The sequence below is a fragment of the Lepisosteus platostomus genome, chromosome 9 (assembly GCF_059453375.1).
Source record: "Lepisosteus platostomus isolate fLepPlt1 chromosome 9, fLepPlt1.hap1, whole genome shotgun sequence".
NCBI classification, from domain to species: Eukaryota; Metazoa; Chordata; class Actinopteri; order Semionotiformes; family Lepisosteidae; genus Lepisosteus; species Lepisosteus platostomus.
Window position 1 is genome coordinate 15,088,986 of NC_142619.1, and position 27,521 is coordinate 15,116,506.

General features: G+C 37.2%; 1 protein-coding gene across 3 annotated transcripts in view; it reads right to left on the minus strand.

The window, feature by feature from the left end:
• slc23a4 (solute carrier family 23 member 4) overlaps positions 1-27,521 on the minus strand; it is a 60,667-nt gene that overhangs the window by 27,108 nt on the left and 6,038 nt on the right. For 2 of the 3 annotated variants that reach the window (XM_088646919.1, XM_088646920.1), the window contains 2 exons: positions 17,275-17,415; positions 14,049-14,206 (listed from right to left, as the gene is read on the minus strand). The exons of the other annotated variant lie outside the window; for it this stretch is intronic. In XM_088646919.1, coding sequence (XP_088503045.1) covers positions 14,049-14,206; positions 17,275-17,415 — 299 coding nt within the window. The remainder of the gene's footprint in view (positions 1-14,048; positions 14,207-17,274; positions 17,416-27,521) is intronic. 3 annotated transcript variants of the gene reach the window in all.

Here is a 27,521-nt window from a genome sequence, read left to right on the forward strand (position 1 = left end):
CTTGGTTGCAGAATTGTTAATGTTATGCTTAAAAAGCTATTTAGTCATTAATTATAATAATAATAATTGCTAGATGCCTGCAGCCATATCACTCTGCACTTCACAACTGGCAGCCCACTGTAGCTAAGCAGGTGTGAGCCTGGTCAGTACCTGGTTGGTAGACCTCCTGGGAAAAACTAAATGTTGCTGCTGGAAGAGGTGTAAGTGGGGCCAGCAGGGGGCGCTCACCCTGTGGTCCATGTGGGTCCTAATGCCCCAGTATAGTGACGGGGACACTACACTGTAAACAGGTGCCGTCCTTTGGATGAGACATAAAACTGAGGTCCTGACTCTCTGTGGTCATAAAAGAATAGAGGTGTAACCCCAGCGTCCTGGCCAAATTTCCCATTGGCCCTTGCCAGTCATGGCCTCATAATAATCCCCATCTATGAATTGGCTTTATTACTCTGCTCTCATCCTCACTGATAGCTGCTCTGTCATTTGTTCACAACATTATTGACATCTGTCTCATAAATAGGTATTTTAAGCAAAGCTTATGAAAACCGAAGAAAAAAAGGGTCTGAAAAAGATACAAGAAGCTTGAAATTATTATTATTAAATTAATACTGTCAATAATGACCAGACACATTATTATAGTTTCAGTAGTATTTATGTTATTCTCGATTCTAATTACAATATATATGATTTTGTTTTAAGGCTTGAGGTGTCTGTTAAATTGCCCCACTGAAAAAAGTGTTTTGAATTAAAACGCTTGAACAGTTAACAGTTTTCCATGTTTGCTAATTCACGGTTTTATTTCATTATTAATATAACATAACATTGAGCTGTTCTAGATGGACCAAATAATATTATTTCATAACTGTTCTTGTGTTATTATTAATATTATGCATTTGAAATATGATACTAGTATTACGTTTTCCTTTCCTAGCTTTATACTTAGTTCTATATTTAATTATAATTCAATATATAGTACTTTTAAAATATAATATTTCAAAAATAATTTTAATACCATTTTTTATATAAATATAAGTACATATCCATTTTTATTTAAATATAATATAGAAAAATCCCTAGCTGCACAACTACCAAGGCAAGATGTCTGGAACTGCAATATAGTGTTAAACCTTGACACTCCGGAAGTCTCCAGAAAATGAATTTAATGTTATTCGGTGAGTCAATGTACAATCCAAAACTCTAAAAGCCTGAATGGGTTAACAAAGCTAATGTACCGTGTATGCTTAATGACACTATAGTTTTGAGATTAATATTTAACAACACATCTAGACTTTGTGACAAGTCACTCTATTTAAACACAGAGTTAAAAGATAAAAAACTGGTCAGCACAATGCATTCAGTGGGAATGACTTGAAGGAATTTGGGTTATGGTAAGCTCAATTTATAAAGAACCGGATATAAATTCCAGTCTAATCTTATTACTGGAAGAGCTCTAAACAAGAGATAAGTCAGAGCTGGAGAATTTCAATACTCTAAGACTAAAACTGCACAAAAAGATTTGTAACTGAAGGAGGAAAGGGGGAACATATATTATTTTTTCCCTTGAATTCTCATATTATTGAAGTTACAAAAAAACTATTCCAATTAAAAAAGCCTGCAGCAAAAAAGTAAAATGAAGTATTCAGTGCACAAATTGAGCCCTTGGTCTCAAGCCATTAAGTGTCGAGCTAATGTCTGTGACATTCTCTGTTCTCGGTAAAATATGAATCTGCTTTCCTCTAGGAATTTGTTTCTGCTTGTCTGCAAAGGAAGTCAGTTTTTTTTCTGCCAACAATGTCATATTTTTGCCACATCAGGAATAACATTTAATACATAATAACAATAATAACTTTTGCATAAAGCAAGTAGGCAGTCATATATAATATTTGTACTTTAATGTTGCATGTGATATGTTTTCACTATCATTTTACATGTAAAAATTGATTCACACAGCACAGTTTCTTTGCAGTTTCTTTGCAATACTTTAACATTACCACACATAACTAGGTATTGACATCATAAGATGCACGCATGAGAGATAAGGAGTCTCGTATATTGAGTGGCCTGCTCAGTGCCCAGGGTACAGACCACCCTGAACAAGTGAACAGTCTGCTGGCTAGAGCTAGGGTGAAACAACTGTAGGAAAAGAAAGGCTAACAATTTGCATTTTCTATCTTGCAAATTAAACAATAGAATGTCCGTGGCAGAAGTATTTTACCACTGTCACACACAAGCCCAGGAGAGCAAAAGAAAATGAATATTTAATGCATGACCAAAAGATTGCAAGAGAAAGTGACATTTAGGTTTTTGGGTCTTTCTTGAACTTAGGGGACCTGTACAAGCAGAACAAGCTGTCACGATCGTAATCCCTCCTCATAAGGGCGTTCTTGATCTTTCTTATTTTGCTAACTACGTGCACCTGCCCCTAATCCTGCCCCACCTTATTTTAGCCTCTCTCACTCACCAACCCATGCTCACTATTGAGAAGCCTCCCGTAGAGTTCTCTAGTGTGCGTTCTAACTTTCTCAACTGATCTCCCGATTCCTGATCTTTATTCCTGCCTTTTTGACCACGCTTTTCGGATATCGTCTTTCTTGGATTTCTCTGGTTACCGTACTCATTGCTTCTCCTATCGATCAAGCCTCCAGATTACATGTTTCGGATATTGTCCCTGTGCCACTCTGCAATCCACAGGGTTCATGGCAATGCATAAGGATCCTCCTATTCAACCTATTGGTTCCTGACAGGAAATGCATTTAAAATCTAGAAGTGTTGTTAAACCTGAGGTATTGGCTTCTTCAAGAAAAGGCTGAATGATTACTGAATTCACTACATTATCAAATGGTACTGTACTAACTACCAAATGAACTAGAACGCCCAAATGGCCAGGTCTCCTTTGTACCTCTCTTACGTTCTTACAAATCATCATGCTTGACCACTGATAGCTGATATGTGATGAGTGTACTGGCACACTATGACTGCCATCGCATCATCCTTTTGGTGCTGCACATTTGTGGTGGTGGAGGGGAGTCCCCATTATCTGTAAAGTGCTTTGAGGGGAGTGTACAGAAAAGCGCCATATTAGGTAAGAAATTATTTTCATAAAGTGTACCTCTACATACGTGTACAATAATCAGGGTATCAGTTTATGTAAAGGCGCATTCTACAATATAACCAGACATTTATTAATTATTTTATATTGTATATATTATTAAATATATATTATTTTGTTTATAATCATCTTGAATTCTCTACTGCGTCATACAAGAAGCAATGCGGCCAACATTTAGAGGACATTATTGCACTGAAGATACTGAGAAAATATGTACTGATGAAATTAAAATAATGTGAGACTTTTCAAGTCACTGTAGTCTTGAAAATAAAAGATCATGAGGGAAAACAATTCAATTGAATTGTTCAAAAACACATTCACAAAAAAAAGACATTCACAAAGACATCTTCAGAAATAAAAGTGAAATACAAACCAGAAATAAAAGTGAAATACAAACCAGAGGACAAAATTGGAAGCTATGGGAAACTGCATGTAATGTCGAAAAAAAGGAGGGGCAGATTTGCATAAAGGGTTGAAGATATATGGAACAAGCTTCTTAACCACTTCTCCATAGTTTATTTTAAGAAATGTCTGAAAGAAATCTTTGGAGCAATTAACCACCAGTTGTTATTATCAATATTAAGTATTTGAAATATGTAATATTAATAACAGTAATATTTTGTTTTGATTGTTAGCTTTGAACATTAAATTTGAATACACTTGAACTATTTATGCAATTGTCCTTTAATTATAATTACATTAATGTAATTGTACTTGACATCTAGTGTTATGCCTGGGTGAGACACAGCTCACAGCTCCTCAGAAACCTAGCACATTCCCACAAAGAGCCACATTTCACTAGGGGCTCCTCAGACTCATTTGACCAGAATATTCCAGTCTTTCTTGTCCAATTATAAGGTTCTTCAACCATCAAGACCATACTAATTAAACCTGCTTTGCCTCTGATCTGGTGCTCTGTCATTGACATACCTCAGACCTAGGCAGTGTGTTCTGCAGGACTAACCTGTGTTACTGAACAATACTCAATCTGCCTAAAAAAATCTCATTCCACCCTGAACCTGTTCTGCCTGTCCGAAACCAGTCTCCTGCCCTGCACTGGACCAGTGACCCCAATCTCTCTGCTTCGTCCCTGAGGATTGTTCTCACTTCCAATCCTGTCCAGATCCTGACCACTGCTTCACTGCCTTAATCTCCATCTACTCCAGGCACTTCAGATCTCTCCGCCAGCCTGCTTGCTGGTTCTCTCACTCTGAGCTCTAGCACTTGGATTCCATCAGCAGATGCATATGTCTCTTTCAGTAAGCCATGTCAAAACACCTAGAACTGCAAAACCAATATGGTCTATTAATACTTGACTCATTTAAGTGAAAGTGACTGTCTCCAAGTCTCGAGTTAATGATATCAGTAGTAGTAAAATACAAAAACCTAAAACCCTGAACAGATTAACAAAGCTATTGCTAGGTGTATGCTCAATGACACTTACGTTTTGAGATTAATATTTAACAACTCATGTAGACTTTGTGACTTGTCACATTATTCAAACTTTGACTTCCACGTTAATGCAAAACCAGTCAACATTGAGCATATTCAGTGGGAAAAAGTGTCAGCAATCTGGATTATGGTATGATTAATTTATAAAGAACCGAGTACATATTCCAGTCTAATCTTATTACTGTAAAAAACAGCTTAGAACAAGAGATAAATCAGAGGTAGAGATTACTCAAAGACAAGAACTGCATTAAAAAATGTGAGGTTGAAGGGGGAAAGGGGGAAAATTTGTGATTTTTTTCCCCTTGTATTGTCACATTATTCAGTTGTATAAGAAACAAAAACACAATTCCAATTAGAAAAGTCTGCAGCTAAAAAATAAAATAAAGTATTCAGTGCACAGATTGAGCCTTTAGTATCAAACAATGTTAAACTAGTTAAGTGTTTGTGATGTTCTCATCTTTACAGGAATTTGTTTCTGGTTGTTTGTGGGTGATCATGAATGAATCTATAACCAGGAATTTTTTTCTGCTAACATTTTTTCATGATTTTACAACTGCAGGAAGAGCACATAAAGAAGGTACACAGTCATAAATAATCACATTTTTTACATTAATGTTTCAGGGTATTTTTTAAGCTTTATAGCATTTTTTGAGTGCAAAAACCAATGCACGTACAGTAGCACAACTTTGCATTTTAATGTTGTTTTATACTACACATATACAGTAGCTAGGCAGTGAAACAAAATTGGAGGTCTAATTAGCCCCAGGGTACCAAGAGGCTCTAATCCCCACATTTAAATGGGTGGGAATGATAGTGGAGAACATTTTAATGCATGATAGATAAAGAGTCGTGTACAGTGTGCTGCCTGCTTTGTGTCTTGTGCCTTGTACCTAGGTTGTCCAGACTTTCTTTTATGAGTGAACAAGCACATGGCAAGAGGTAGGGTGAACAAAAAGACAGGCTAACATTTTAAAGAACTTCCAGGGCTTTTCTCTAAGTTTGTGTCTGTGTCATAAGGTTTTCTATGTTTGTCTTGTGGAATAAATCCTTTAAACTGGGTTACTAACTCACAAACTCTCACTTATACAGTGTACTCACAAACAACCCTGCTCTCGTGCCATAACAGGCTGCTATCTAGCTCTACTTCCAAGGCTTCAATCTCACAATTACACAATCCCCTCTGGGACTGTTGCTCTTCCTGGTTTCATTTAGGATTTTTTCCATGTCCTTAACATTTTTCCACAGTCTCCTCCAAGACTGTCGCTACAATTTCTCTCCACTTATCAGGATTTATAACTGCAGCCATTAGTCTTCCTTCTCTCACAGCATACATGTCACGATCGCTACAGCCCTTCCTTGTTCTACCTCATTCCCCACACCTGTTCCTTATTCCAGCCCCTCTTTAGTTCCACCTTAAAAGCCAGATGTAGACATTACTCGAGGTTCCTCATTGAATTCCGCTTCGTGAGAGCCCGGGGTCCTGCTGCGTCTGGCTCCGTTATGGTTTTAACCTTCTGTTCCTGATTCCCCGCCCCGCCGGTTCCGACCCGGTTCATGGTTTTATTTCCTGGATGGACCCCCTGGCCTTGGACACTACCTTCTGTCTTGGATTACCCGTTTGGATTTACTCATGGGTTGTTCGCCCCCAGATTCACTCTCCCTGGACACCTGCACCCCTTGGACACGCCCCCTGTCTCCATACCCTCTCCTGCATGACTTTGTCCCCAGTGTTTCTTCACAATTCCAGATCGTGTCGTCTACATAGGGCACGGAAAGAACTGTTCGTGACAATATACAGATGCAGCCATTCTAAATGGGTGGGGTATTTCGCGGCATACCCCGGTGGGCGTGTCGCGGTATCACGCGGTGTCAAGCAGTATCACGCGGTTAATCGCGTCATTTGATGTCATGCCGGAAACTATCCGGCGTTACCTTGTAAAACCACCAGGGGGAGCTTAACCTCTCATGTACAGCATTTAAGCTTTTAATTTTGAACTGTGTATTACAGCATGTTAATCATCAGTCATTAAAATGTTGGTATATTTTATGAAAGCAAGATTGGACAAAAGTACACAACCTACCTTTATCAGAAATATTTATGCATCAAAGCCTTTACCGAAGATATTACTAATAGTATTAATAATGAATGACTTTGGACAAGCTGTATACTCAAAGTATAATTTCTTTAGCACATTTGTACAAGCACTTGGAATCTGTCCAAGCCACATTTTGTCAGGCATTTTGTTTTACTTCAACGGGCATAAAAACTTCCTTGCTTTTAACAGGGCATTTCATAATTTCTAACTACGAAAATGATTTAAAATGCGACACTTATCATTCAACTAGAGCTCAAAATATCACAAGGATCCTCAAGAGCACAGCAAAGACTGTATTAAAAGATACTTGTATGTATCAACGCTTTCTTTTCCGTATACCAGATTTTATGGAACCACTTCAGAAGGGTGTCAGCCAGTCAGAATCCAGGAATCGGTACTTTAGAGGAAAAATACACACCGGTATTCCATTTCTCCCTAATGATTTTAAGCATGGAAGTATTTAACTAGCATGTGAAATAGCATGTGAAAAAGTGGTAGTTTTAAGCTTTTCTGCTAATATAATATGGAATCGCGTATCTAAAGAATTAAATAATGATATGATTATATTCGTGTACTGCGACAGGGCTGTGTAGGGCTGTTTCGCCTCCCTCTTCATGTGACTTCCCTTGTAGCCTACTGGTCTACGTGCCCGACTACCAACTCATGGGTTGTTTGTTCAAATCCAGCTGGTGCTGGACTTTTCTTTTAACAAACATTTCTTCGAAAAAATAGAATAGCGATATTATGGACAATCAATTGACTTTTATATTTCAAAATATCACAACATGATCGATTCTAAGTCATTTTTGATAACAATGAATAGTCACCTTCTTCCCTTCTGACAACAGTCCCTGCTTCTGCTTCCTGCTTCTATTGTGTGTGTGTGTGCAATAGAGTAAATTTTTATAGAGAAATGGAGGCTGGACAGTATGCGTTACAATATAAACATTTATATTGATTTAAATCATGTTCTGATTTAAATCGCAAACGTGTGTTTAATTATATGTGTTTTTTAATCATAATCAGGCTAATGCAACATAAATTGATACAGTATCTTTGTCTTCTAAGTATCTTAATAAACTTTCAGCATAGCTTTCTACCCATTTGGATTTATATTTCTTGGGATTTTGGGATCAAACGTGGAAGGATTAATTAGATTGTAATCGTTTTTATATTTCAAATACATTTTAGAAAAGTGTAATCTATACCTGCCCAGACTGTACGCCTTCCTTTTACTTTTAAGTCCCTTAAATACATTGAGCATAGCTTTTTCACTACTTAAGATTGCTTTTTGATACCATCCTTACACAAAGCAGAAACTTTCCGATGACATACAGTACAAGTGGAAAGATTACAGATTTAAATCGTCTTTAATTTTGTTACGTTATACGTTTTAGGATCGTTTCATCTAAACAAACACCACAAAACTATTCTCGATTGTATTTCTGAATGTTATGTTACACCTACAGTAGTTCACTGCTTTAAATACATCGAATTAAGAAAGTTATGTGTAGCACTTTAGATCTTTTTTTCTGAACCAGGGAAAATCTGATCATGTTTCTCTATAACAATAATAAAAAACTTTATTTTACATATCACCTTTAAAAGTGGTAGTACCTTTTTTAGTACTATATTTTTGTATTATATTCCCTATTAATCAAACTCGAAGAGTATGTATCGGCTTGTCCCCTCCTCCCGCCCCTCTCTGTGTACAGTGGAGCCTCCTGTCCAGCCAGCACATGTCCACAGACATTCACAACAGCGACATATCATAAAACGTTTGCACATATAGTTAAATTATTAGTTGTTTTTCAGGAAGTTAAAAAAACACTTGAATTACTTATCCAGTCTCTCGAAATAAAGTTATTTTTCAAGCAATGCAACAAACGTCGGGCAATGTGTTTTTTTTAATCCAACATTGATAGCCACATCTTAAATCTTGTCAGTCAGGTCTTTTTTCTCTATTTGAATTGTGGTTTACACATCGCACGACTTTAAAAGCTAGAAAGACAGGTTTCGATTCACATTAGCTGGCGAGTCTTGTTAACAAAAAAGACAGACAATACCCATGGAGGGGGAGGTCAAGCCAGAAAGTTTTTTACCCTCTGTCTAAAAACCCAAATAACCCGGGGAAGAGACTCCGGGGGGATCATTGCGTGGTACAGAGCGGAGCTCAGTCAATTCTTATGGAATGTGTTTTCTTTCTTCTTTTTTTCAGCATGGAATAAACCTGTTACTTGATTCATATGGATGCCCGGTTCCGCCGAGGATTCAAAACATTTTTTATTTTTTTTGTGGCATGTTACATTGATTTGCCAGAAAGCTCTAAATTGCATTTTGAGCGCGGTTTTTGACTTTTTTTAGGGCGCGGACACTACATATTAAAAGGGTTAATGAACTGCGCCAAGAAATTTAAAATAGTATTCTTTAGGTGTGAGGGTAGGAGTGGACCGCAGCAGGCATAATCAGCAAACCAGGAAAACAAAGAACAGGACAGGTGAGATGTGTATCCAGAAAGCGAGTGATCAGAAAAAGGAAATGGTGTTACCCCCAGGTTTTTGACCCAATTGTTTTAACTTGCTAATGCATCAGACACATTTCCTGGCGTATTGTGTTTTAAATAAAATAGGAGTGTCTTTCCCTGGTATTAGCTCATCGGTATGGTGTAAGTTTTATCTGTACCATACCATACAGTATATAGGTACAGAATTCAAGCTGCACCACTGTATCGCTTTGGTAAGGAGACGGACAATGACCAAAATCACGAAGACTCTCTCACACCAAATAATGAAGATGAAAAGAAACGGGAAGTCAACACGGGACATTGTACAGCATTTGGCTTCGATGGACATCTTTGTTTCTGAAAGCACAGTGAGACAACATTATAAAGGGGAGAGGAGGCAAAGAGAATCTAAACCGAGGACGATTCAAAGGTTAATCAATTTCTAAAAATACCTTTCTTGCATGTAAATACAACTACGCACATTATTTTTAAAACTAACTGTTGATCTCTTTTTTTTCAAGTCCTATTGTGCGAGCTATCGACAAACTGACTGATGAAAATGATGAGCTACCAGCGATGCAAGTACAAAGACGGCTATGGGCTGACCTAGGTACGAACATTAACCCGACATCGATAAGAAGAGTACGCAGGAGGCTTGGATGGAGATACAGAAAAAACAACACATGCCCCATGATAAGGCTAAAAAACAAAGAGGAAAGACTGGCAAGCGCTCCAATGGATTGAACAGGGGGAGGCATTTCAGGATGTACTTTTCACCGACGAAACAACAGTGGCTCTGGAACAGTTTTCAACAATGGCATTTTGCAAAAAGGGGAGATATGTGGACAAGCCAAAGCCCAAACATCCACTGAAGGTTCACGTCTGGGGGGGTATATCTAGAAGAGGCCCGGGACCACTTCTTATTTTCGAAGGAATTATGGACCGTGTATTCTTCGAGGAAGTCGTGGTCACACAGCATGCTGCCCCATATATCAGGGAGCAGTTTGGATCAAGGCACCGTCTCTTTCAAGACAACGATCCGAAACACACAGCAGCAAGGGCGAGGCTTATAGCAGAAGGAGTGAACTGGGTGAAAACTCCAGCCGAATCCCCAGATCTAAATCCGATAGAAGTGTTTTGGCATTCGTTGAAAGACTACGTTCGGAAAACCGCTAAGCCCGTCACAAAGCAGGAACTGATCGATGCGATCTATAAATTCTGGGAGGAAGAACTGACCGAACAAAATTGTAACAATTTTATTAACAGGCTGTTTCGTGTTCTTCCTAGGATTGTTGACCGGGGCGGGGGACATTCGGGAATGTAAGTCTGAGAAAGACAGTCTCACGTTTGTGGACAGTCTGTCCACAAACAAAACATGTAAAAAAAATGTAAAAAAAAAATTACTTTTTGTCAATGAAAACCGGTGTGTGTGTCTCTCTCTGCTGGATGTCCCTCTCACTCTCTGCTGAATGAATAAAAGCATTTTATTAAAAACGCGTTTGCGTTTGTCTGGTATTTACTTTGGTCCCTTTTAACTGTTTTTCGGTCTACTGTATTGCTTTGAGATGCCACTTTTAAAGGTGATATGTAAAATAAAGTTTTTTATTATTGTTATAGAGAAACATGATCAGATTTTCCCTGGTTCAGAAAAAAGACGATTAAAATCTGTAATCTTTGCACTTGTATGTCATCGGAAAATACAATCAGTTTCTGCTTTGTGTAAGGATGGTGTGGTGAGAAGGTGAGAAAGTGGTGAGAAAGCTGTGCTCCTCAAAGCGCTTTACAGGATAAAAACAATAACAACAATAGTGGCTGGGCAAACAATTTTTTTTTATCGAAATACAAAATTAGATACTGTATAATGATTTGCATGAACAAAGTTATACTGCAATTTTCCTTAGATACATGATTTAAAAAAAATATTTTTTTTGAATCCCCGGCGGAACACATTCCATAAGAATCAGCGCTTTACTTCGCGCTTTACAACCCTTACTTCGTGCAACTGGAAAAGAATTTGTGATCGGATCAACGAAATGCTTCGTAGAAGGAGGCGCTCTTTTCCTCTAGTCTAACAGTCTGTCCACAAACAAAACATTCCTGTTAGACAAGAGGAATTGAAAAAAAACAATTTTGTCAATGGAAACCGGTGTGTGTGTCTCTCTCTGCTGGATGTCCCTCTCACTCTCTGCTGAATGAATAAAAGCATTTTATTAAAAACGCGTTTGCGTTTGTCTGGTATTTACTTTGGTCCCTTTTAACTGTTTTTCGATCTACTGTATTGCTTTGAGATGCCACTTTTAAAGGTGATATGTAAAATAAAGTTTTTTTATTATTGTTATAGAGAAACATGATCAGATTTTCCCTGGTTCAGAAAAAAAGATCTAAAGTGCTACACATAACTCTCTTAATTCAATGTATTTAAAGCAGTGAACTACTGTAGGTGTAACATAACATTCAGAAATACAATCGAGAATAGTTTTGTGGTGTTTGTTTAGATGAAACGTTCCTAAAACGTATAACGTAACAAAATTAAAGACGATTAAAATCTGTAATCTTTCCACTTGTACTGTATGTCATCAGAAAGTTTCTGCTTTGTGTAAGGATGGTATCAAAAAGCAATCTTAAGTAGTGAAAAAGCTATGCTCAATGTATTTAAGGGACTTAAAAGTAAAAGGAAGGCGTACAGTCTGGGCAGGTATAGATTACACTTTTCTAAAATGTATTTGAAATATAAAAACGATTACAATCTAATTAATCCTTCCACGTTTGATCCCAAAATCCCAAGAAATATAAATCCAAATGGGTAGAAAGCTATGCTGAAAGTTTATTAAGATACTTAGAAGACAAAGATACTGTATCAATTTATGTTGCATTAGCCTGATTATGATTAAAAAACACATATAATTAAACACACGTTTGCGATTTAAATCAAAACATGATTTAAATCAATATAAATGTTTATATTGTAACGCATACTGTCCAGCCTCTAAAATTTACTCTATTGCACACACACACACAATAGAAGCAGGAAGCAGAAGCAGGGACTGTTGTCAGAAGGGAAGAAGGTGACTATTCATTGTTATCAAAAATGACTTAGAATCGATCATGTTGTGATATTTTGAAATATAAAAGTCAATTGATTGTCCATAATATCGCTATTCTATTTTTTCGAAGAAATGTTTGTTAAAAGAAAAGTCCAGCACCAGCTGGATTTGAACACACAACCCGTGAGTTGGTAGTCGGGCACGTAGACCAGTAGGCTACAAGGGAAGTCACATGAAGAGGGAGGCGAAACAGCCCTACACAGCCCTGTCGCAGTACACGAATATAATCATATCATTATTTAATTCTTTAGATACGTGATTCCATATTATATTCCCTATTAATCAAATTCTAAAAGTATGCTTGTTGACTCTGGTATCTCTTTAGTTAAAGACTTCGATGCTTAAAATGTTTAGGGAGAAATTGAATACTGGTGTGTATTTTTTACTTTAAAGTACCAAGACCAGCCATATACAGTACTGTATGTTTATGTTCCAAAATTAATATCGTTTATGGCCTTCACACGCGTTACAGTATGCTCCTATTCTTTTTATGCTCAGCTACTAAGATTTCCCTTCAGTGGTAAAATTCAATATCTACAACGGCCACAGTAAAGACGTTTACTGTACTGTAAGTCTTTCTACGACAGACCAATGGACCACGAGTGCCCCTGTCGGTCAACCAATCACGTACCGCGGTACCCCGCATCATCTTGCGTCACGATGCGCGACGCCGCAGCCAATTACCTCCTACGGTGTCTTTACCGCGCACTTTGAATGGCTGCATCTGTACTTGCACCAGCAGTGCCTCATGCCCTGCTGTTCCGCTTCAGACTGGCTCTCCCACTACCAAGCCTCCACACAAGGAGACCTGATTGCACATTTCTTATCTCACCTGGGGTTGGCTTGTTCTCCACTCTGGGAGGCGTTCAGTAGAATTTGTCGAGACTGATCAATGGTTACAGGAAATGTTTAGTTTCAGTCATTCCTGCTTCAGGGGGTGCCACCAGTTACTGAATCTAAAGGTTCATATAGTTTGTCACACATGAATATTGAATTTGAGGATAAATGTTGAAAGAATATCATATATTGTGTAATTTGTTTTATTATTAGGATTAAGATCCAATATCATTTAAAAAATGTGAAAATCCTAATGGGCTCACAATCATTTTTTACACTTTGTCTAAATTCCAACCTTTTTGATATATATCAGAGAATTACATTTGCTTTTAATTACTTCCCTGTATTAACTTGATGAAAGCATAGAAGAGTCTATATTAACATACAGATGCATTCCATAAGTAGCTTTCTGCAACTCAGAGTCACCAATGCAATAGGTCCATAAGCCCTATATTTCCTTTGATATTTGAGTTTTCCTTCTCTTGTTTATTTGCATTATCTGCAAATTTAAATATATTTTTATGGACACCGAATCTATATAAGCTTAAAAGTTTAGTTCTAACTATTGTTTCTATACTCTCCCTTTTAGTATGAATTTAAACCTGATTAATGCGATTATTAGAATATTATGACTTTGACATTTCTAAATCTGAATGGTTTTACCCATTTGGTCTAAATCAATCTACTAGTGCTGTGTCTTCCTAAGCTTTCTCTAGCTCTGTGATTTAAAATCTCAATCGCAAAATAAGGGATATTAAGTCATTATTTGCTATTGTGTTGTAATGATTACTTCATCTTTAGCTACTATTTCTGTCAAGGAATTTGAGAAATAAAATGCTGTAAAAAAAGCCACCTTCTGGCATATCTTTACATAATAATATAACACTTCTTGGTATATTATTATAGAATTCAGGTATTAATTCTCCAAAACATGTCCTGTTTCTGCTTACCTCACTCCAAACATGACCTGAAGTAAAGTGCAAATACCCGACACAAAAAAGATGGTGCTGATCAGGTGGCTTTGAGTGAGTGAATCATGCTCCAGGCACAGCGCTCTGAACAGGATCAGGGGAATGCCAATGATGCCACCAAATGCAGTCAAGTAGTGCTGAAAATGAAACAAGGGCAGTCATTCAAGAATGGATGCAAACTTTTAAATATTAGTAAAACTGTTATAAAAAGAGGCAATATAAATATCTTCAATCTGAATAACCAGAAAGCCAGAGATGATTAATTTTCTCGTAACAAACTGACTGCATGCTGAAAACATTAACTGAAAGGTGTTTAACATAAATCTTTTATACAATTCCTTGCAAAAGTATTCAGACATTTGCACATTTTTTTCCTTGTTCTTTTTCACATTTTGTTTCCTTAAAAATTTGAACTCGTGACACGATGTGACACATGAAGTCGAAATTAATTTTTCTGACAGCGTATACACAACCTATGATTGTTAAGTATTTAAGCCCTTCACAAATCCAAATTAATTTAGGTAAACAAATAGCCTTAACAAGTAATCCAATTAGCTGAGTGGTCTCTGCAATAATAATAATTGATTCAGTTTCATGATTTCAGATTTAATTTACCTAACTGTTTATGAAGAAATATTATAGTAATATAATATTTATTTGAACATTGCGAAGCTCATCATTATGAAGATGAAGTCACCCAGAAACCATACTGTAGATCGGCTGTCCTTCCAAATTGGGAAACCAGGCAAGGAGAAAACTGGTTAGGAATGTTACTACACCTTTAAAGAATTACAGAATTCCATGGATGAAATGGCGAAAAATATCCATGGCTGAAAAATATAACGGTCACTTCACAAATAGGGGCTAGTAAGGAATTGAAAAAAAAACTTTTCATAAGTGATTGCTCTTGAGTGACCAGTAAAAGTCCTAACTTGAATCGTATTAGGATTCTCTGGAAAAAAAAATGAAAACTGCTGGTCCAAAGCAACTTGAGAGCTCAAAGAAATCGACTAAGAAGAGAGGGCATAAATTGCACAAAGCCCCCATGCAAAGTTGGTAGATGCTCACCCAACATGGTTTGTGGCTGTTGCTTCTGCCGTAGATGTTTCCACCACATACTGAGTTCAGAGGTCTGAAGACTTATCAACATAATTCAGTTTTTTCTCTTTATTTTTGGCTCTCTTTGTTGTGACACATCTTACCCTTAAACATCTTCAGTTTAAGCATTCAGGTTTTGAGTAAACTATAACAATATAAAAATGTGAATGCATCACTGTGTAATGATTGTGATTGTAATTGTCACAAAATGGAACATCATAAGAATGATCTGAATATTTTGGCAAGACATTGAATGGAATGAGTGCATGGTTACTCTACACATGCTGACAGTTGCTCACAGACACCACTTCATAGATAGTGGTGAACTCTGATAAAGACTATTTTGCTGCAGCAGAATAGTTTTTTTTATTTTTAATGCTTTATTGGAAAACAGTAGGAATCATAAAATGATTCAAACAATCATTGGAATGATTGTTATATAAGGTATAATATAATATAGCAAATATAACATTCCTGAACTTTCAAGATGTACATTATAGATGAAGTTTTTGTTTCAATTACAGTACACCAATACATTTGAAACCATTTCTATGTTACTGTATTGTGGCAACTGATTAAATATCATAAATATGAAATGTTACTGATAAAAATGATCACTGTGGAACAGCACAGAGTTACATACAAAAACCATAAACATAATTTATTGAAATGATTACGCCAATATTGACTGCATGTTCACCTTTTCTGTTTCTCTTTGTCACACCTAATTTTATATCAATATCAATATGAAGCCCATTTTTCTTGCTTTCAGCACCAGCATTATTACTAGTACTATTCTTTCTATACTTTAAGCATTACAAAGCTATTTGAAGATAAATATGCACAACAGGGTAATGAACAACTCGAATGTGTGTGACATGATTGCAGCTCAAAATTCAAACTTACTCTCCATTGTTCTGAGAAAGAGCGACATAAAAGGTTTTTGGCAGGGGATTTTAAAATCATGCGACTCAATTTATCAAAAGGGGACTCCATGTATTCCATTTCTATTTCACACATACATATGTGTGTTTGTCTTACCTGTCTGAAATATCATACTATACCGGAGAACAGTCACCTCCAAAGACGACTACACACCGGCACACCGCACAAAAGAAAAGAAAGTGCTCTGCCGGTGCTCAGGCAGCCCCTATCAGATCCGACATTATCACAATTGTAATACTATTTCACCAGTTCTTCCTCCTACTTCTGGCTCCTTGGTATGACTGTATGTGCTCTGTGCCCCAAATCGGGACCTTCAGCTGGCTTTTTAAATCCAGTTAATTCCTCACAATGCATTAATGATATACAGAACGTTCAATTGTTTTATTGTTTTACAATCTGACAATCTAAGATCAAATGCATTTGACAAATTACATTATTAAATGCCCCCCACTGTGTTTTACAATCATGAATGAAAATGCATTAAAGCGAAACTGAAGAGTAAAACAGACCCTTGGCATTATACTGTACTTGCAGTACTGCATACTATTCCCCCACCGAAGCAACCTACTGCACTACGTGCGCTTTAAGCATGTGACATAAGCTCTCCTTACCTAGAAAATTTTATTATGGAACCACAGTCGAATTTACATAAATCATGTCTTGTATAAATTCAAGCAGAAGGTATACTGTAGTAAGACATTATACAGTACCCATTTCTAATTGCAGATTAATAAATACTTATAATATATAAAACATTTGCAGACAACAGAAACAGTGACACTTTTCATTAGTATATAGTTGTTACACAAGCCAGTGGGTTATGGCTGCTGGCCATCTAAACTAGAGGTACTGTACCTAGAACAAGATATCAATGCAGCTAGGAATTCCTGATCTAGGGTATTTGCTTTGATGACATCAGACAAAGTCAATTATCAATTGACTTGTGGTGAAAGACTTTTTTGTTAATATGCCAGAAGGGAATTTGTTATTGCTGATTAGCTTCAACAAAGAAAAAACTTTTTCAGTAAAGTTCTTGAGTGAAATTTAGTGACATTTAGTGAAATGGGCCCCTAGAAGAGTTTTTTATTGCATTTTGTATTTATTTACAGTATAATATAACAATATAATATTAAGTTATGATGTCAAGAATGGAACTCCCTACCTGTGTCCCAAGGATGATGCACATGTACCAGGGTGGGACATCAGTGACACAGTACACCAACTTGTTCATCCTTTCCTCATTTGTAGAGTCCAGGACCTCACCATTGTCTGCGGCTGGCATTTCACAGAAGTGATCCACACCCTTCATAAGGAAAAGTGTCACATTATTTCATAATGTCATTTGAAATGCATTAAAACTTTCTCTAACAACATGAGTTTCAATTTTTCTCTCATTACATTTTCCTATGAAATAATAAAATGTATATAGTGATTGTTAGTTACTGCTGAATTTTGTGTAGTTTGATTACCCTACGCTTATTATGGTATCACTTCATTTAACTAATTTTTTACTTTCTTGGCAAAAAGAAAGATTTTGATTTGGAGACTTCCGGTTCTGGTTAAAAGGGAATGGTAGCGTGTTGTGAATTATTTCCTTAATATAACCATGTATGATTACTGCTGTTTCTTTCCTCCATCCACCTGGGGAGTCACTATCCCTACTTCTCGGCGTAAAGTTTCAAGACCATTGTGAATTGGCACCGACCTAAAAAATGTACTCTTTTTATCATGCATGTTCCATGCATGATAAAAAGAGTACATTTTTTAGTTTAGGACACTCTATACTGCCCCCTGGCTCCCCGAGACTGGCAAGATCAACACTACTAAACACCACTAAACACCCGCTCTGTGAACAATAAAGCTCTTCGCATATGTGACTTTATTACAGAAAAAAAACTTAACTTCTGTGCTTAACCAAAACCTGGCACAGATAAAATGATGGTCTCCTGTTCAACCAACTTGTCCCTCATGGATACGTTTTTTTTTACCTCCCTCATATCACAGGCAGAGGTGGGGACATTATTGTCATTTATAATATCCTTTACAATTTAAATTCTGTTACTGTACCTCTGCTCTCTCGAGTGTCTTGTTTAAAATATCTCCGTTCCCCCATTCTACTATCATCACCATGGTCTATGGACCACCTAAACCTAATGAGGCCTTTTTCGGTGAGTTTGCCGTTTTACTTTAGTTTGTATGTCTCAGACTTAAGTGGACCCTTAATCTTGGTGACTTTAATATACATATTGAATTGCCCTACAATTTAGCTAAGGATTTTCTAGCTCTGTTGGGTTGCTTTGATCTAACCCTGTTTTTACCCCAACACATAACAAAGGACGCAATCTTCATTTAATCATTGCAAATTACTCTTTTGTTTCTCACTTCTCTTCCCTCTAACTAGGCTTCTCTGACCACTTAGCTATTCTCTTCAATCTGGAACTACCTGTTTCTAACACTTTCCCTTACGCTCCCTAAGTTTTCTCAATTAGCGATCAGCTGATCAGCTTAGGTTCTGCTCTATCCTTCTTATCTTCTTCTCTACCTCTGATCATCTAGAGGACAAAATACATTTGCTTCATAGCATTATTTTATCTACACTCCACACCTTCGCTTCTCTAAAAACTCAAACCATCCCTTTGTCACGATTGTGACAAATCCCTTCCCCTTAAGGGCATTCCAGCTCTTTCACATTTTAGTTGATTTTGTGTACCTGCTCCCTGTTCCAGCCCACCTTAAAAGGCAGACACTTACTCTCTTCCGGGCTCTGCACTGGAACACGGACGCCCAGAGGCCCGCCTACTACCGAGTCTCCCTACGTCCGCAGCTTGAGGGCATAGGCCTCCTAACGGCGTCCCAAACCAGCCAAGTCCAGGACTTGGAGTGCCTGGTCCCGTTACCCCATTAATATCCCTGACCCTTCGCCGGATCCTGCCCCGGTTTTTCACTTTGTCGTCTGTGTCTTAGATTGGATCACCCGGCCCTGGACTCTTGCCTGCTCTGGATTTCCCTTCAGACTCCCCTTGGAGTGTTTGCCTGGACCATGCCCCCCGAGCATATGCTCACCTTTGTCACTCCCCCTTGTTTGTTTACCAGCCCAGTTCCTCGTCTCCTCCTGTGTCTGTTCACTCCCTTCTGGATTCTGCTGTCTGCATAGGGTCCTGAAAAATGCTTCGTAACACTCTTTTTCTCGCTCTGCCCCTTGGTACACCAACCATCTGCGCTCAGTGATGGCAGTCTCCCAGAAACTTAAACATAGGTGTGTCTTTATGGCCTAAGTGTACATTATTAGCCTTGGAAAGATTACTTGTTTGAATATAAAGATACAATAGACTCTGTTACATCCAGCTACTTCTCTCACATCATTAAAAATAACTAAAACAATGCTAGACATCTTTTCTCCACCATCAACAGACTTATAAAGCCAAACTGCTCCACCACATTACAGATGCAGCCATTCAAAGTGCGCGGTACAGACACGTACCGGAGGTAATTGGCTACGGCGTCTCGCATCATGACGCGCGATGACGCAAAATACCGCGGTACGTGATTGGTTGACCGACAGGGGCACTCGTGGTCCGTTGGTCGGTCGTAGAAAGATTTACAGTAAATGTCTTTACTGTGCCTGTTTTAGCATTGAATATTTATATGGAATTTTACCACTGAAGGGAAATCTTAGTAGCTGAGCATAAAAAGAATAGGAGCATACTGTAACGCGTGTGAAGGCCATAAACGATATTAATTTTGGAACATAAACATACAGTATATGGCTGGTCTCGGTACTTTAAATAAAAAATACACACCAGTATTTCATTTCTCCCTAAACATTTTAAGCTTCGAAGTCTTTAACTAACGTGATACCGGAGTCAACAAGCATACTTTTAGAATTTGATTAAAAGGGAATATAATATGGAATCGCGTATCTAAAGAATTTAATAACGGTATGATTATATTCGTGTACTGCGACAGGGCTGTGTAGGGCTGTTTCGCCTGCTTGTTCATGCAAGCTGTCTTGTAGCCTACTTGTCTAGGTGACTAACAACGCACAGGTTGTGTGTTCGAATCCAGCTGGTGCTGGACTTTTCTTTTAACAAACATTTCTTCGAAAAAATAGAATAGCGATATTATGGACAATCAATTGACTTTTATATTTCAAAATATCGCAACATGATCGATTCTAAGTCATTTTTGATAACAATGAATAGACACCTTCTTCCCTTCTGGCAGCGGTTCCTGCTTCTATTGTGTGTGTGTGTGCAACAGAGTAAATTTTTATAGAGAAATGGAGGCTGGACAGTATGCGTTACAATATAAACATTTATATTGATTTAAATCGTGTTCTGATTTAAATCGCAATCGCGTGTTTAATTATGTGTTTTTTAATCATAATCAGGCTAATGCATTTCTACATTTTCTGTATGAACCAGCTTAGAGGTTCATACAGAAAGACAGCTTGTGTTTAAATTGAGTGTAAGGTAATTTATGCTTCTAAAGTCATGGTCAGCATTTATTATTGTACTGTGCTGTAAACTTTTTCTGTGCATAGTCACATTATTTTATAGCGTTTTTATTGTGTTATTAAATCTGGTGGCGCTGTGTGTTAGTTTCCTGACTCCCATTATTTAAACTGCGACACTGATCATTCATCTCTAAATAAACTTTATTTTATATAGCGTTTTAAGCGAATAGGTAATTAGATTGCTCATAAACCTAATCGCTTTTTCTACATAAGCACAGCGTGATTGCTCTCTGAAAATGCTTTTCCTTTATTTTTAAAGTAGGCTCAGATTTCAACTATAGATCGTATTATTATAAACTTTCTTGGAAAAATGTATTTTATGTAAACCATGTTTGCTATTAATTCATTTAGGGCTAAAATACGTTCATTGTCTTCCAATCGAGTCGAGTTGACATTGGAAGCCTGCCACACCCGGACTGTTAAACCAACGCATTAGCACGTCAAAGCCCATTGAGGGTATTGAGCCAGTATTGGCTTTAGTATTCCCCCCCTCTCCCCTCAATTCAATTCAATTCAAGGTGTTTTATTTGCATGACAGATGGGTACAAGCAGTGTTGGGTATGTATATTGTAACGTTTACGGCAGACAGGCACTGTGTAAGAGCCGGCGCACCAGAGCAGCGCACCGAGGGAGCGTCTGCATTTATAACTTAGTTTTTAAAATTAGTCAAGCAATATGAAGCATCTCCTTTTACTTAGTGCCTGAGCATAAAAAGAATAGGAGCATACTGCAACGCGTGTGAAGGCCATAAACGATATTAATTTTGGAACTTAAACATACAGTATATGGCTGGTCTCGGTACTTTAAAGAAAACATACACACCAGTATTCCATTTCCCCCTAAACATTTTAAGCATCGAAGTCTTTAACTAACGCGATACCAGAGTCAACAAGCATACTTTTAGAATTTGATTAAAAGGGAATATAATATGGAATCGCGTATCTCAAGAAATTAATAACGATATAATTATATTCATGTTGCAAAAGAACTGCAACGGACATAAAAACTCCCTTGCTTTTAACAGAGCGTTCCAAAATGTCTAACTACGAAAATGCCAGGTGAAAGGATTTGTAAACATATTTTGTTAAAGCAAGTCAGTTTTTCCGCAACACATAAAATACATTTTTCCAAGAAAGTTTAGCCTTTGTCACTAATGAAACCACTAAATAAAGACATAAATATAGAAATCTTAAGATTTGTTTTATTTAATGTTGGTAGCAGGATGAACTGTCAGAGTGTATATTTTGTTGCAGAGTTGCTGCAAGATGTTAACAGTGAAAAAGGTATTAAGAAATGAGTTATTTCAAGATGAAAATTTTCAGAATAATTGCAAATCTAGCAGGATAGAGAAAGCACAGAAAACTGGCAGTTAGATTGATCAGATTAGTATGAAAAGTCATTTAGCAAAGGGAATGAGAAGAGTGACAAACTAGTATACTTTAGATCTTTTTTTCTGAACCAGGGAAAATCTGATCATGTTTCCCTATAACAATAATAAAAAACTTTATTTGATATATCACCATTAAAGGTGGCATCTCAAAGCAATACAGTAGATGTAAAAACAGATAAAAGGACCACAGATTACAAAGTAAATGCATATAAGAAAGACAAGCAGTTAGAGGTGCTACCAAAATTAGAAAATGAAGCAGATACAGACACTAAGTCTTCTGAAAAGAAAGGTTCTGAGGTTAGATTTAAACTGGCCCTGGTGTGTGTGTGTTTGTGTCTGTCTGTCCTGTGATGGACTGGCGCTATGTCCAGGGTGTATTCTGCCTTGTGTCCGTCGCTTACTGGGATAGGCTCCAAATCCTCTGTACTGGATAAAGAGATTAGAAATGGATGGAAGTAAAGGCACTGTGTGGATGGAACTATACACAGTGTTAGAAACCCACTATGAAATGGCAGCATCTCACTGAGAATAAAACATTTTATAGTGCTGGCTTAAGGAAACAGCCTTTCCACCTCTCTTGCACATCAGTATCCATACCTAGTTATTTAAACAAATTGCCTCTAATTATAAACATCTTAATATGCTGGCTCTGTGGATCCACATCAGCTGTTTTTGCCCATTCCTTCAATTCATGTGCATCCAACACACAGTTCAACGCTAGCAACTACACAAAATCTAAAATATGAGCTCTACTCGCCACTTACAATACCAACAGTACCAGCTAACTTTAGTAGTGACATTTTCATGGATCTTTTTAACAATAAAATTTACAAGATCAGACTTCAGACACAATTAAACAGGCCTCAAAAAAGTCTGGTACAAACATTTTCAGCATGGAATAAACCGTTACTTTAATGGTATAAACCTTAAATGGATTCATATTCTCAATAAGATTTGGTGCTCAGTAACATGACTTAGAAAATGACAGAAGACATACGTATCATGCTTATCCTTCTATTTTTCATAATCGTAAACTCCTTAAGGCAGTTACATTTTCTCTGTTCTGACCTGGAGTTACAGAGAAATTTAAATTCTAATAAGAGATTTGTAATGAGGAAAGTCATACCAATCACTCATACAGTACCAGGATTTGCAATTACAATACAAATACTTTCTTTCTGTATGTGTTTATTTTGCAGTTTGAGTCTATGGCATTCCTTTGGGGGTCTATACTCCAAGGCATTACTTTTTTATGGGAACATGACATTTTTTTAAACATATATTTTTGTGGTAGGAGGGTGCAAAACATCAGTATTTACTGCTATTAATTACTGTACGATTTATAGTTGAAATCTGAGCCTAGATATAAAGTTAGATATAAAGTTAAAATCTCGACAAAGCAATGTAGGAAATACAGAGAAAATAAATCCTTTCTGACATCTTAAATCAGTTTCGATCAAGGTCTCTAAAACGAACAAGAAAAAGAGGATTTTTGGAGGGCAATTACGCTGTGTTTATATAGAATAAGTGGTTTATGAGCAATCTAATTTCTTGTTCATTTAAAACAGTGAAATGTCAGCTGCAAAAGATCGCACCAGAAACAGCACTCTCTCTGCCTGTCATAGACGTTCAGGAAAGGCTGAATGAAGTCATGTCAAGTACAATAATTCGGTGATCAATAATAACAGTTGTAGGACAGTATATAAGGAGGATAAGGATTTTGAAGTTGACTCGAAATCTGATAGGTAAACAGTGCAAGGACTTGAAAACAGGTGTAATGCATCCCTGATAGGATTCTTGCTGTCATATTCTGAACATATTGAAGATTGCTCAGTGTGGATTTAATTTCCCCAGTGAACAGGATGTGCATTTATTAATTCTAGAAAAAAAGCCTTTCTTGATTTCTCTAGTTCTTAATTTCTCTAGTTCCCTTTAAAATAAACTATTATTCCACAATGCAGAGTATTACATGGCCAGTATTTACACATGATATTTGTGATTTAAAGAAATTAACACAAGCAGCTTTTGGAGATTTAAGTGTTGGCTGAGTTATTGCAGGATAAAAGACTAGAGATGTTGGCAAGAAGAAGATAATTTGGGGAAAGCTGAGGAATACACTTATAACAAGAACACTTCCTAATGGGGTTAGGCATACTTTTGATGAAGATGATGAAGTTAACAGACTATATGTTTACATAGATACTGAAATAAGGATTGTATTTTAGATTATGTGTAGTTGCTGGCATTGAACTGTGTGTTGGATGCACATGAATTGAAGGAATGGGCAAACATAGCTGATGCGGATCCACAGAGCCAGCATATTAAGATGTTTATAATTAGAGGCAATTTGTTTAAATAACTAGGTATGGATACTGATGTGCAAGAGAGGTGGAAAGGCTGTTTCCTTAAGCCAGCACTATAAAATATTTTATTCTCAGTGAGATGCTGCCATTTCATAGTGGGTTTCTAACACTGTGTATAGTTCCATCCACACAGTGCCTTTACTTCCATTTCTAATCTCTTTATCCAGTACAGAGGATTTGGAGCCTATCCCAGTAAGCAACGGACACAAGGCAGAATACACCCTGGACATAGCGCCAGTCCATCACAGGACAGACAGACACAAACACACACACACCAGGGCCAGTTTTCCCATAAACCAATTAACTTACCAGTATGTTTTGGAGTGCGAGAGGGAGTCATATCACACATATGGAGAAAAACCATGTAACCCAGAGAGAACATGTAAACCCCACACACACAGGATGGCAGGAATTGAACCTAGGACCCCAGTGCTGCAAGATAGCAATGCTAACCACTTTGCCACCATTATAAATGGATGGATATCTTAGTTATCTTTCTAGTTCACAGGTTTGCATGCATAATTTAATTTTGAAAGCCACTGAGACATCAGGTACTACTGTTGTATTTATGAAAAAGAAACAAAACTAAAAAACATACTAACAACTGTGCCATCCTACTCCTTAGTTAATACATTTTATTATTCATAAACAGTTAACATTGTTAGCAAAATATTTTGAATTATATTTAACCCTATTTTTTCTTTAGTTTTGTATTTAACTTATTATATGATAGTCAGACTTAATGTATATTTGAACAATGAAAAATATATTTTTACAAGATTTTACATTAAGCACTTAAAATTAATATGGTTAATAATAGTAAACTGTAATATGCTGTAACAAGATCGGTTAAACTGTGAAGAAAATGCTTTCAGAGAAAATGTTTCAGGTGTGAAGAACATAGATCTCCAATGCAATTTCAACCAAACCTGTTCCCACACACCCTGCCCCCACTACCATTAGAATATACACAAAGCACTCAAATCTTTCAAGCTAATGATCAGGTGACCCGAGAGAGAGCGAGAGAAACACCAAGGGGTGCGGAACCAGGGAACTATTTACATGGAAAACGGGCGATCTCCCCAGACTGTCCGCCCGTTTCACTGTTACCTGGATACCTCTTTATTTAGAACTCACTAACACTGGTTTTTAGTTTAGAAGGATTCAAGTAGGGTTTTAGATGAAAGGCAGCGACCTTAATCAAGCCCAAATCATAATTGAACCCATTCAGAGCCTACATTACATTTTAGCGTTTCATTCTGAGCAGAAGACCCTCACACCTGAAGAAGGGGGGGGTGTCTTTCGCTGGAAATCTCGCCTGCTTCTACTTTACAACCGGAGTGCTGGCTGTGACGAATTAAACCGGTTTCACAGGTTTCAATCACAGACCATGTGACATGGGAGTCAGGAAACTAACACACAGCGCCACCGGATTTGATAACGCTATAAAAACGCTATAAAATAATGTGACTTGGCACAGAACAAGTTTACAGCACAGTACAATAATAAATGCTGATCATGACTTTAGAAGCATAAATTGCCTTACACTCAATTTAAACACAAGCTGTCTTAGCCCTCTAAGCTGGTTCATACAGAAATGTAGAGATCCAGGCTCAGAACACACAGCTTCATTAGCGAATACATATGCAGGACAACTAGATAAGATGTTTTACAGAGGATGGATTTTTAGAAACATCCCATCAGTGACATCACTGAAGTCAACTCCTAGGTACTGTAACTGTCGTGTGGATAGTTTCACAAGAATCAGACAAAGGTTTAAGCATCGCTTGTTCTAGATAAAACTGCAAAAAAAAAACCAACAACCCATAATGTACTTCTTTGCGGCTCTGTTTGCCCAAATCATATATTCACAACGTGAAATCTAGAAAATAATATTACGTAACCAAAATCCGCAATATGGAAACATAACCTGTGTAATTGTTGATAGATGATGTACTCGTAACATTTTTTCAAGACGAACTACAACATTTAAAAAATGACTTGTATGTACTTGATATCTCTAATCAATCCACGGGTCCCAGCACAAAACGAAACTAAAACGCATACCGTTTCGCGCTTCTTATTAGTTGCTCAAAAGTAATTTGACCGTATGAAATGCATAATATAAACCTAGAAACATATACGTGAGCAGTACTTAAGCACTGTAGTATCGGTGTTAAGACATACCTCTCAAATACTGTAAATCAAGTTAAAAATATCTCAAGACTGATTCTGGTCATAATGAAACCATGTTTCATGTATGTTTTCTTTAAAGTACCGAGACCAGCCATATACTGTATGTTTATGTTCCAAAATTAATATCGTTTATGGCCTTCACACGCGTTGCAGTATGCTCTTATTCTTTTTATGCTCAGCTACTAAGATTTCCCTTCAGTGGTAAAATTAGATATGAATATTCAATACTTAAACGGGCACAGTTAAGACATTAAATATACATATACATACTGTATACAGTACAGTTTGCATACGGTAATATGTTTATGTTACGCGATTAAAAATAAATAAATAAAAATGAAAAGTCCAGCACCAGCTGGATTCAAACACACAACCTGCCAGTTGGTAGTCACGCACCTAGACCAGTAGGCTACAAGACAGCTCGCGTGAACAGGCAGGCGAAACAGCCCTACACAGCCCTGTCGCAGCACACGAATTCTTTAGATACGCGATTCCATATTATATTAGCAGAAAAGCTTAAAACTACCACTTTTTCACACGCTATTTCACATGCTAGTTAAATACTTCGATGCTTAAAATCGTTAGGGAGAAATGGAATACCGGTGTGTATTTTTCCTTTAAAGTGCCGATTCCTGGAATCTGACTGGCTGACACCCCTCTGAAGTGGTTCCATAAAATCTGGTATACGGAAAAGAAAGCGTTGATAAATACAAGTGTCTTTTAATACACTCTTTGCTGTGCTCTTGAGGATCCTTGTGATATTTTAAGCTCTAGTTGAATGATAGGTGTCACATTTTAAATCATTTTCGTAGTTAGAAATTATGAAACGCCCTGTTAAAAGCAAGGAAGTTTTTATGCCCGTTGAAGTAAAACAAAATGCCTGACAAAGTATGGCTTGGACAGATTCCAAGTGCTTGTACAAATGTGCTAAAGAAATTATACTT